We start from the raw sequence: 13,014 nt of genomic DNA on the forward strand, positions 1-13,014 counted from the left end.
GAGAGCTGCTGGCCGGCCCTATGGCTCCTATCATGGAGCTCTCCAGCTGAAAGTTCTTGGAGGAGCAATGCAGGGTGCTTGTGGGAGTCAATGCAGTGAGCCAGAATAAGAATTGCATGGGTTCAAACCCAAAGACTACTATTTACTAGCAATATGATCTTTAGCAAGTTACTTAGCTTTTCAAGACTCATTTTTTCTCATTTGTAAACTGTGGTGATTTGTAAACAACATTTGTAAACAACTTCATAAGGTGGTGTTACATGAGAGAGAGTGTGGAAACATGGTTAGCACAGGCTTCTAGGAACTGATAGATGTTTCCTAATGGACAGCTCAAGCCTGAAATATCACGCCTGGAAGAGGTAGATGCTCAGTGCAGCTTTGGCCTATTTATTCAGAAAACTGATGTTTACTGAGAGCCTACTAGATACCAGACACTGTTTGAAGTGCTAGGAAAATAGCCAAGAACAAGGTAAAGCCCCTGATCTTGTGAAGTCGGTGCTCTGATGAGGAGATAGACAGTCCGTGAAGCAAACCGAGACTACCTCAGGCAGAGGCGAGAACCATAAAAACACAGGGCAAGGGAAGTGGGGTGACAATTTTGGGTAGGGTAGTCAGGAAGGCTTTGCTGGGAGGGCCATCTGAGTGAAAACTTGAATGGTGAGGGGTCAGCCACAAGGGCAGAAGGCACAGCAAGTGTAAAAGTCCTAGAGTAAGAACAAGCTCCTCGAGCTGGAGTTACCAGGATGGATAAGTGGATGAATTTCCATAGGACCTGAATCTCTCCTGGAGCAGAATCTATGTCTTACTACAATTCTCTGCAAACATACCTGATCTTTGGCATCAGTTCCCTGAGGGGTGAGGATCACATTTTATATTTATTTGTAATCTGCACAAGTCACTCAATCAGCAGGAGATAATCAGCTGCAAAGACCTTTACCCTCTCCTGACTATTTAATAATATGGCCCAAAAGGATTCTGTTCAGAATCAACACCGTCTGAGGAAACATCCCTGAATAACCCCCTCGCACACTAATCTCATCTGCCCTTGAACTTGCAGAGCAAGCATTATCTGTCCTACAAGTCTGATGGTAGATGCTACTTCTCTCTCTGATTGCTTCTTATTTTCCTGATTCCAGGTTCGTCTACTACCTCTACAATGCCTTTGAGAAACTTCCAAATGTTAACTTCATCACCGTCTGTTTCTTTACTCCCCACAGAGACTCACACAATGCAAGATACACAACAGGAATTAAAAGCCACTTGAAGTACATTTTCTTGTGAACATTTCCATCAGGAGTTTGAGGTTAATTCTTACATGTCTTAATCATTAAGCCACGGTTCCCCTTTAGATAGCTACTTGAACACATATTGTTACAATGCACAAAGGATGCAAAAATTGGCACTGGTGTTAATTTTGTGGAAATTTTGCTGGAAACGCTCAACATACTCTATTAAATCAGGCAGGCCTTTGTAGATGTCATCATCATTAATGCTTTCTTCTGTCGGGAAGGGCCTAGGAGAGAGGGAAGAAAAATGAGTGAATGAGCAACAAGGAGGCTGGACATTTACCACTCACTAAACACTCAAGTCCAACTGCAGCCAAAGTGGTCAGGTCAGTCACCATGTTTCACATGACATTGGGGGTTTCTCCCCAAGTGTGGGACCCTGTGGCTGTGTCAGGGTTCCCCAGGAAGGCTGTGGCACCTGCTACCCCAAAACCCCTGCAGCAATCACTGCTGGTCACTACAGTCATGCGAGTGATTGCAGATGTGCTAAGGTGCTCACCATTTCCCACCAGCCACACGCTTGCAGGCTCGCCTCACTGCCCACTGCAGCTTCCCAGTTCAGAGTGGGCCCTTATCTTCCACACTGTCTCTTTGCACTTGGAGAATCTGATCTGACAAATAATTTGGTAACAATCCTCCAAGCATGACTCAGTTTACTAGTATCAATAAAAAAATCAGAAGTAAAAAATGTCATGTCCTCTATATATGATCACTGACTCTGATATACTTTTCTACTCAGACCATAAACTATATGTCATATTTTTGTAATTTCATCTATTGGACAAATGAGTCAAACAGGCCTCAAGGAGAGTACGGTGTTTTCTTTGTCCCCTGGTCAAAGAAAATCACTTTAATTTATGCCCTGTTCCTAGCCATTCACTCCCCTGTTTGTCTCATGCTTTGATCTTTGTTCAGAACAACAACATAATGCCCTAAATTTACATCTAACAAAATCACAGTGATTACACTATGGTGCCAAAAGTTTTATGCTTTCTTTACATACAACCAGCATGTCATATGTTTCATAAAAACAAGAGGACCCATCAAAATAACAAATAAGCACTAAATAATTATATTTAGTATAGAGAAAATATTTCACATTGGTTTACAGATTAACAATACTTAGGACATTTAAGGAACATACATTTTTCAAATAAATTAAAATGTGTGAGAAATGCCAGTTTCAAAACCCTTTTTTAAAATAAATATCTCGACACATTTTATTATATTCTTATATACAAGTCCATTGTAGTAAACACTGAAATTATAAATAAGAGTAATTAAAAAGGAAAAAAAGAAAAACTGCTATGTATCCTTTCAGAATTAACCATATCAGTTCAGTTCAGTTCAGTTCAGTCGCTCAGTCATGTCCAACTCTTTGTGACCTCATGAATTGCAGCACCCAGGCCTCCCTGTCCATCATCAACTCCCAGAGTTCACTCAAACTCATGTCCATTGAGTCAGTGATGCCATCCAGCCATCTCATCCTCTGTCGTCCCCTTCTCCTCCTGCCCCCAATCCCTCCCAGCATCAGAGTCTTTTCCAATGAGTCAACTCTTCACATGAGGTGGCCAAAGTACTGGAGTTTCAGCTTTAGCATCACTCCTTCCAAAGAACACCCAGGACTGATCTCCTTTAGAATGGACTGGTTGGATCTCCTTGTAGTCCAAGGGACTCTCAAGTCTTCTCCAACACCACAGTTCAAAAGCATCAGTTCTTCAGTGCTTAGCCTTCTTCACAGTCCAAATCTCACATCCATACATGACCACTGGAAAAACCACAGCCTTGACCAGACGGACCTTTGTTGGCAAAGTAATGTCTCTACTTTTGAATATGCTATCTAAATATGGTTAATAACACATAAAGATAAAAACATGCTATTTCAAAATCTTCTGCTTACATATAACAAAATATATGCTGACATGGAAAGATAAATCATAAATTGAAGACGAAATGACAGGGTATGCAACCTTTCTCCAACCTATAGACTCCCTCTGTAGAAAGCTGTCAAATTCATGGTCTGTTTCTGAGAAAGGGTCTGCGGGGCATCCTCCCCAAGGTCACTATGCTTTGTATCCGAGGACTGGGCTGCCCAGCCACAGCTGATTAACCCTGTAGACATGATTGTATCCCCTCTGTTAGAAACTGAACGTGAACAGAAAATTGAAAGCAACAGAAGACGAGTCAGAGGTTTACAGAGCCCTGTAACAGCTAGAGACAATTATAGACTCCTGAGGAAATCGCATGAGAAATGAGATCCATTCCACTTCCATGCGGCCTGGCTGTGTGACTGCTGAAACTGCTTTTCTGTTATTTCTAACATCATTAACAATACAACTTTCTAACTGAACTCACTTGAATATGCTGTATTTTAAACAGAAAAGGCCCAACACAACATCTGTATCTCCATTTCCATACTTAATGACTGCATAATATTTCACTACGTGGAAAAAGTAGAATTAATCCAATTTACAGTTGACCTTTGAACAAGAGGGTCTGACCTGCACAGATCCACTTATAAACTGACTTTTTTCAGTAGTACATACTATACAATCCACAGTTGGTTGAAACCCCTGATGCAGAGGAACAGAGGATGCCAAGTATTAACTGTAAGTTGTACTCAAATTTACAAATGTGTGGACAGTGGGTGCCCCTAATGCCCACACTATTCAAGGGTCAACTATAATTCCAAGATTTCATTTGGTACCAAACCTTCAGTATATCTCCTTGTACATATATCATTTTGGTTGTCTGATTAATTCTTAAAATGCCTGAAAGTTGTGACTCCTTCTTATGGCTTATAGGATATAAATGTACTACAACATCTTTTAAAATATTTATTTAATTAAGCATTTGTCTTAATGAATCACCTGTATAGAAATGTTAGAGACAGTTAAAAAAATAAACAAACGTATCAGTGATTGTCACCAGTAAATATTTAGCCAAGGTGCTTTATTCAACTCTACGAATAAGTTCTTACTTGCTCAACAAATTTCAAATGTCTATTATATACTAGGTATTCTGAGTGAATGAGATGCAGTCCCTGTGTGCAAAGTGCTTTACAAACAGTAACTATTTGATAAAGAGTCACTTCACTGAACTGAACAGGACACGCGAACCACAGAGAAAGCAGCTTACCGGATTCCTGTGGCCAACGCTATAGGTGTGCGAGAAAGTCGCGATAACGTTTCTATTACCTGAGAAAAGAGGACAGGGTTTATTAGACATGCATTTCATTAAACAAATAATTTTCAAAAACTAGTTTTACTAGCTAATATTAACAACAGCAGCAGAAATGTAAATTTGTAGATACCACACAAAATGCAGAATGGGAAGAGCTATAACTGAGAAGTATAAACATTCGGGTTGTAATTTCGTCCCTTGCTTTAACTTCATGATGCTAAGCAAACGACTAACCACCTGGTTTGCCATTTCTTGACCAGTAAAAACAAGGAGTTAGGCAAGTGAGTCCTAAAGGTCTCATATTTCCACTTCTACATGATCTGAAAGACCCTGTACACTCTTGCACTGTCCAAAACAGTAGCCACTAGACACAGAAGTGAAGTCGCTCAGTCGTGTCCGACTCTTTGTGACCCATGGACTGTAGCCCACCAAGCTCCTCCGTCCATGGGATTCTCCAGGCAAGAATACTGGAGAGGGCTGCCATTTCCTTCTCCAAGACACAGAGAGGCTGTTTAAATGTAAATGAATTCACATTTTAAAAACAAAAAATCAAATTCCTTAGTTGGACTAGCTACACTGCAAGTGCTCACTAGCCCACGTGCCTAGTGGCTACTGCACTGGATGATACAGACATGAAACACTTCCACTATGACAGAAAGTTCTATTGAACAGCACTGCTGTGTAGCACGGTAATTCACAGGGTAGGCTCTCAAGCCAGACCGTGTGAGTGCTAATCCTGACTTCACCATTTATTGGCCATATATCCTTACACAAACTAGTTAAATTCTTTGGGTTTCCATTTTCTCATCTGGATACTGCTTATAATAATTTAGATTATTAATAATCCTTACCTTATTATAAGAATTAAAAAGATAATGCATTTAAAGTATTTATAGGGTGGCTATTCTTACAAATGCCAACTTTAATCCAACCAGTCCATTCTTAAGGAGACCGGTCCTGGGTGTTCTTTGGAAGGAATGATGCTAAAGCTGAAACTCCAGTACTTTGGCCACCTCATGCAAAGAGTTGACTCATTGGAAAAGACTCTGATGCTGGGAGGGATTGGGGGCAGGAGGAGAAGGGGACGACAGAGGATGAGATGGCTGGATGGCATCACCGACTCGACGCACGTGAGTTTGAGTGAACTCCGGGAGTTGGTGATGGACAGGGAGGCCTGGGTGCTGCAATTCATGGAGTCGCAGAGTCGGACACAACTGAGCAACTGAACTGAACTGATTCTTACAAATGTCAACTTTAAGAAAATTATCTTATTCTAATTCTTGAAAAAGATTTTCCTACATTACCTTAATTATCTGTATCTGTTTCAAAAATTCTTTATAAATATCTTCAGCACCCTCTGTGTGCTCTGACAGAGCTTTAGCATTAGCACCTAGAAATTTTACCTTCCTTCCCACGTTTGTACCTAATAGCATCTCTTTCAAAGACTTAGTGAGGAAGTCAGTGAGCTAAAATGTATTTTTCTCATGAAACCACAGAGAAAACATAAATTATTTTACATTTATGTTTAAATTTAAACAGAAATGAAAAGATCATAAATTGTCTTAACTCTCTAAACAAAATGGGAAGAGGTTCTACTACACAGTCTGTTCACAATGAGGGGGAAAAAAGAAGGAGAAAAGGTAAAAATGTATCTCTGGGTTGAGGTAATCTTTGAATTCTTCAGTTCAAAGATGGAAATGTGAAGTTTCCAGTACTAGGCTATTCATAAGGGTATTAGCCACATATACACTTCCGTAACACCTACTTCAGGAGGCAGAATGTTGCTGTGGTTACAAACTGTGAGCTGAAAACACCTGCAGGGTTTAGGCACCCGCCTTTATCACGTGGATAATAACAACCCGTCTCACAGAATTACTGAAAATTAAATGAGACAATGCCTATCAAATGCTTGACACAATAAATGTGAACTGTTAATAAAACACAAAATAAACGTATTATATACACATGAAATTTAATCAAAACCTTTTATGCAATTTCTTCCTGGTTTCACTGCTGAAGCACAAACAAATATAAAAATAAAACACCTAGGTAATACTTGATATCCATAATAAATATTCCAGAATAAAGATAAAGCATCTTCAGTGAGTCTATAAATTCAGAAGACCGTAAACAAATAATAAATTTACCAGAATAAACAGATTTCATGATAAAAATAGTCATTGGCTAAATTTCCAAAAATATGTATTATTTAGGGAAAAGGCTAGCTGTTGGAGAATTCCAGGATAATCTGTGAAGTAATATTGAGACTCATGAATTAACTACATTGGTGAATTTTAGCATGAGCCTTATCCTAATGTAGTACTGTTCTAAAGTTATGGGGTGAAGTCAGCTTCAAATTTGTTTTTTTCACAGCAGTATCACTACTCAATAACAAGAGAAATAGCAACAGCATTGGTATAGCTATGTGTTTTACTACTTCTGTTATTTCTTTTAATGCAAATGATAAAACACCAAATTTACAGCCTGTTCCCTTCCCACAAAACTATATGTAGTTTGATTTTTTTCATACAATTGTCCACCAGAGGGAGCCAAACGATAGTCTATCATTTCACAGAGGCGTTGAATGTAAGCATAAACATTTCTGAAAATTAACAAGCTGAAACCAGTTCTTGTTATTTACTTAGAAGGACTACTTATTGTCATTCAAGGATAGAAAAATAACAAAGATATAATATCTGTAGATGAGACAGAAGGATAATATGTATCATGTCTTAAAGTGACTCTCAGAGGACTATCATGCAGTTTTGTGTCTATAGTTATACATCAGGTCCATCCACCAACTCTAAGTTTAGTCAAAGCAAATAATGATTGGTCACTGTAGTGTTTTTAGAACAGTGTGTATTCTATAAAGGTGGGGCGTATCCGGATTTGGAATAGACAAGTACACAAATTAATGCCAAATCCTCAGGCCGTCCATGTGGAGAATGACCTGCTGTTAAAAACATCCATCCAAGTATATTTACAAAAGGAAATATCCCCTAGGGCAGTAAGAAGACTGACCTTGAAATTGGCCTTGAAATGTCTTAATTTCTAAATTGTTGCCTCAAATAGTGTGACATATAGACATTAATTCTCAGAAAGGAGGTGTAACAAGTTAGAATATCTGCAGGTTAATAGGCTGACCACCAACATCATGGATTTTCTTTCCCTACCTACATCCATCCTTTGTTTGATAAGAACAGTAGCATTTATAAAGAAAAGAAAAAAATTCCAGACAATAGGAATAAGAGTGACATATGAGGAAGGTGGGAGAGGTGGGCAGGGCTTCTGTGTGTCTGCTTTACAAGGGTGAGCTAGATTTCAAAGTCCATGAAGGATCACTGGACAAGTTTAAGGAAGAAAGCAGGTCAAAACTGCATCTTCAGCAGGTCACGCAGCAATGTGAAGGTCAGACTGGAGTAGGAGGACAGTGGGCAGAGACAGGGGCCAGGAGATCCACAAAGGGGAGGGTTCTCAGTCATCCAGGTAAGAAATGGGAGGCCTCAGCTAAGACAGCAGCAGGGGAGCTAGAGAAGAGGCAGAAACGGTGACCTATTAAACAGAGGCCGAGGCACTGGGGAAGCTGAAGGAGGAGGAAGCACCCAGGACCATCTGGACTGGCTGCTACAGTGTGGAGGGGCCGGCTCCACCACTGCCCACCCGCAAGCTCCAGGATACTCCTGAGCAGGAAGTTCTTGTTCTCTGTTCTCTCCAAACACCTGAGTATGCTCATCCTGAACTCAGCCTGGCTGATTCCCACCCAGAGCCTTCTCTGACCATCTCCCTGCTCCAGACTGGGTTCTTTGTGTCCCCACACGACCCTGGACATCACTCTGCCCTAGCACCTACCACCTTGTTTAAAAACTTATCTACTATTTAAAATACTTCAGAAGGACTCATATTTATCTTATCAGCTGAAATATTATAGAAATACATAAAAGTTGCACTCCCCCGCCACCCATACACACACACACAGCTCTCTCACTTTCTGCCTAAAGGAAACCCGAGGTAAGAATCTGGTGTGACTCTTGAAGGATTTTTTTTTTAATGATCATTATTTTAGCTAATGTGTTTCTATTATACAGATTTTTCTACAAATATGCTTTTGTCATTTAACAAAATATCACAGATAGTGATATCAACACATACAGATCTTCTTTATTCATTTGAATGTTGTACCACATTCCAATGTGATAGAACATGATGACTTAACCATTCCCTTGCTGGTGAGTTTTTTCATTTTGCTACAGCAATGCTGCCATTAGCATTCTTGCCAAATACCTTTTCAATAGTGTGCAGGTATTTCTATAGAAAGGATTCCAAGATGGGACAGACTAAGGTATAACCATCACTCTTCAAAAAATTTGCACAAATTCACATCACACCTGAAGAGTGTGTAAGAATATAACAAGGTGACTTCCCTGGTGATCCAGCAGTTAAGAACCTGCCTTGCAATGCAGGGGATGCAGGTCACATCCCTGTTTCAGGACATCCCATATGCTGTGGAGCAACTAAGCCTGCGCACCATAACTACTGAGCCTGAGCACCACAACTACTAAGCCCAAGCACCACAACTACTGAGCCCACACACCATAACTAAGACCCAAATAAATATTTTTTAAAAAGAACATAACAAGGCATTCTAATGACCTGTTCATTTGTCTGTCTTTCCCATCCAACAGTGGAGAATACCTTAAGGGCAAGAAAGTTGCTTCTTCACTGTTCTATTTCCATCACTGAGCTCACAGCCAGGTTCCTACAACCACTTAACACAAAAATATTTGTTACTGAAACGAATGACTAATACTTACCTTGCAAAACTGTTGTGAGGATTAGGGATAATATGTGTAAAGATATGTAAAGAGATTAGCCAGCCACAAGTGAGGAATGAATGAATAATTGAAGAAGAGGTCCATTATGAAAATTAAATATTAAGTATGAGAAAGAGTTGCTTATCTCCTCAAACCTAGAGACAACATACACAGTGGCACTCCCCCATCAAAATTGCCCCCTAATGATAATTTTTATCTAGCTTGAGCTCTTTATTTTTTCCATCCATCCCCATTAGTCAGTTTAAAAGCTGTGAAATGAAAAGTCTACAAAAACAGAATGGCAACACTGTATACTAATAAAGCCACACCCATTTTAACTCTTCTCTTCATGAGACCTTATGGCTAATTCTCACCCTCTGCTAATCCAGCACATTCAGTGCTGTTGATATTGTAATTTGTGAGGAAAATGAGTCAACTATGCAGAACCAGTTTGTCATAGCTCTTTTCAAAGTCCTTTCAAAGCCCTGAGTTAAGGAAGCCGTGGACATAGAGAAGAAGAAGAGGAACCATGGGGACCAGCACACAGGTCCGCCAAGAAATGCAAATTAATTATGGTTTTACCTCCTTCGGTTATCTACTTTGAACCTTTCTCTCTTAACTCCCTCCCAGAGCAATGAGAAGGCTCTGAAGATTCCTGAACTGGGAGCTGGATGCAACGGGAATTCCTGGGGAAGAGTTCCTTCCAGGAAGGGAGGTTCTGAAAGGGCAATCAGGTGGCTGCAGGCTTGAACCCCACGTGGCAGAAAAGCTGAGCAGTCCCAGAAGGTTCTGCAGCAGGAAGCTGCCGCCTCGCAGCTAACGCCACAGACAGGGGTGCTGCACCATGGTCCCTACAGTCAGAGCACGTGCCCTGTGGGGTCACGGAGGAAAAGCCAGGCCCCAGAGGACACAGCTGGGAGTGTGGGCCTGGTGGTGCTTAGCTGGGTAATTCAAACAGAAGGACAGACCTGTAGACTAGCTCAGGGCAACCAGAAGCAGCGCAGAGATCTGGTTTTACCCAAGCACACAATAGTCTAACAATGAAGCCTTACTCTAAATCCAACCAGATGCTCAGTTTCAGAATAACAAAATATCTCACCTTCTCCTAAGAAGTCAACAGAACTCATTACCTGAAGTTTCTTTGCAGTTCTCGTCTCATACAGTGAATTACCCCATTAGGATACAGTGTGGCTCAGGGCCATTTCCAGCAACACGTTTGCATCTTTCTTTCCTAAAATACCTGTCATTGCTTTGAATACCATAATTATCGGCACTTCTTCTGTGGGGAAAGCAAAGCAGTACAACCAGACAAAATGAACAAAATATTGTTTCTGTATCAAGAAAGTTACGAACTATGAGAAACACATCTGCATTTTTCAGAAGAGTAGAGTATCTATATGCGTTCAAGTGGGTCCAAATTATCTTGTGCAGGTCTTGATATAAGCATAAATGCAAGAATTATTCTATATATGTTATTCTGAGGTCTCAAAAGTAAAGTGCTATAGAGAAAAGGAACTTCTCTTTAGGAAAGCAATATACTAGACTGGTTACGATGCACGCCTAAGACTCATGTTTTCTGGATTCTAAATCCCAGCTCCACCTCTCACTAGCTGGGTGTCCACTTAGGACCATCCCATACTTTCACTGCTATTTCCTAATGCCATTGTTGCCACCATCATCATTGGTAAAGTAAGCTTTGATCTTTGCAAAGCACTTTCGAAAATTAAATGTGACATCTTCCTCAAGTTATTATATGACACAAAAGAAAACTTTCCAAAGGCTGGGAATATATTTAATAAATTATGTTGTACATTCCAGTACATGATAGCCAATGTCTGTTAATAGCTGCCAACAGTTGCTAAACTGGTCTAATTATAACACTTTCCTCTTTAAAAATGAGGGCTGTGGATGTAAATGTTTTTCTTTTATTTAGTGTTCATTTTCTGCTTCTGTGTGATTAATATTTAATCAAAATAATCAAATAAAAATCCCAACTCCTGTCATACAGAAGTATTTCTAAGAGCCTGGAAACAACTGCATTTGACCTTGCTACAGTGAATTTTAGTAAAAAGCAAGCAAACAAATGTTCCCGCCCAGTCTGCTCATGAAACACTAGTAAGGACAAGAATCACATACAGCTCATATAGAATTAAAACAGCTCTGAGAACTGGCAGTACAGAGGGAGGGGCTCAGAGATCATCTCCTCTCAGTCCCCATTATCTCCATACTCACTGTCTCAAATAAATATAAATACCTATAAAACTCTTAGAGGAAAACACAGGCAGAATACTCTATGACATAAAGATGACAGCAAGATCCTCTATGACCCACCTCCCAGGGTAATGAAAATAAAAATAAATAAACAAGTAGGACCTAATTAAAGTTAAAAGCTTTTGCACAGCAAAGGAAACTATGCACAAGGTAAAGAAATAACCCTCAGAATGGGAGAAAATATTAGCAAATGAAACAACCGACAAAGGATTACTTTCCAAAATATATAAGCAGCTCTTGCAACTCGATGCCAGAAAAAGCAATCCCATCAAAAAGTAGGCAGAAGACCTAAATAGACATTTCTCCAAAGACGACATGACTGACAAACACATGGAAAGATGCTCAATACCGCTCATTATTAGAGAAATGCAAATCAAAACTACAATGAGGTATCACCTAACACTGGTCAGAAGGGCCATCATTAAAAAATCTGGAGAGGGTGTAGAGAAAAGGGAATACATTCTGGAGAGGGTATGGAGAAAGGGGAACCCTCTTGCACTGTTGGTGGGAATGTAAATTGATACAGCCACTACAGAAGACAGCATGGAGATTCCTTTTTAAAAATATAGGAATAAAACTACTATATGACCCAACAATGCCACAACTGGGCACATACCCAGAGGAAACCGTAACTGAAAAAAAAAACAACACCACATGAACCCCAATGTTAACTGCAGCATTATTTACAATAGCTAGGACATGAGAGCAACCTAGATGTCCATGGACAGATGAATGGATAAAGAAGCTGTGGTACATATATACAATGGAATGTTACTTAGCCGTAAAACTGAATGCATTTGAGTCCGTTCTAATGAGGTGGATGAACCTAGAGCCTACTATACAGAGTGAAGTAATTCAGAAAAGAAAAACAAATATTGTCTATTAATGCATACATAGAGAGCCCAGAAAGATGGTACTGATGAACCTATTTGCAGGGCAGCAGTGGACATGCAGACATAAAGAACAGACTTGTAGATGAGGAGGCGTGGGGGTTCAGGGGAGGAGAGGTGGGACGGATGGAGAGGGATGGGTGGAGAGAGTAGCACGGAAATATACACTACCATATGTAAAAAGGACAGCCAGTGGGAACTTGCTGTATGACTCAGGAGAACTCAAAGTGGGGCTCTGCGACAACCGAGAAGGGTGGGATGGGGTGGCAGGGAGGTTCATATATATATATATATATATATATATATATGGCTGATTCATGTTGATGTATGGCAGAAACCAATACAACATTGTAAAGCAATTATCCTTCAATTAAAAATAATTTTTTTTAAAAAATCCATGTAACTAGAGTACATTTGTCATTTAATCACAATTTCAGGACTAGTCCTTTGCCACTCCCAACCATACGGCAATCCTCCCAACTCCATCCTATAGAGAAATTCTGGAGCCATCACTACAGTTTATTCAAGTGATCCTTAATTACTTTTAAGTCACACACTGCTTTGAGAGTCTGA

At 40.0% G+C, this 13,014-nt stretch overlaps 1 protein-coding gene across 2 annotated transcripts in view; it reads right to left on the reverse strand.

Moving 5' to 3' along the window:
- The window catches only part of VAV3 (vav guanine nucleotide exchange factor 3), a 428,368-nt gene that overhangs the window by 233,775 nt on the left and 181,579 nt on the right, over positions 1 to 13,014 (reverse strand). For both annotated transcript variants that reach the window (XM_069599254.1, XM_069599261.1), the window contains exons 3-4: positions 4,425 to 4,483; positions 1,448 to 1,513 (exon numbers count right to left, since the gene is read on the reverse strand). In XM_069599254.1, coding sequence (XP_069455355.1) covers positions 1,448 to 1,513; positions 4,425 to 4,483 — 125 coding nt within the window. The remainder of the gene's footprint in view (positions 1 to 1,447; positions 1,514 to 4,424; positions 4,484 to 13,014) is intronic.

Source organism: Ovis canadensis, chromosome 1 (genome assembly GCF_042477335.2).
Source record: "Ovis canadensis isolate MfBH-ARS-UI-01 breed Bighorn chromosome 1, ARS-UI_OviCan_v2, whole genome shotgun sequence".
In the NCBI taxonomy this organism is placed as follows: Eukaryota; Metazoa; Chordata; class Mammalia; order Artiodactyla; family Bovidae; genus Ovis; species Ovis canadensis.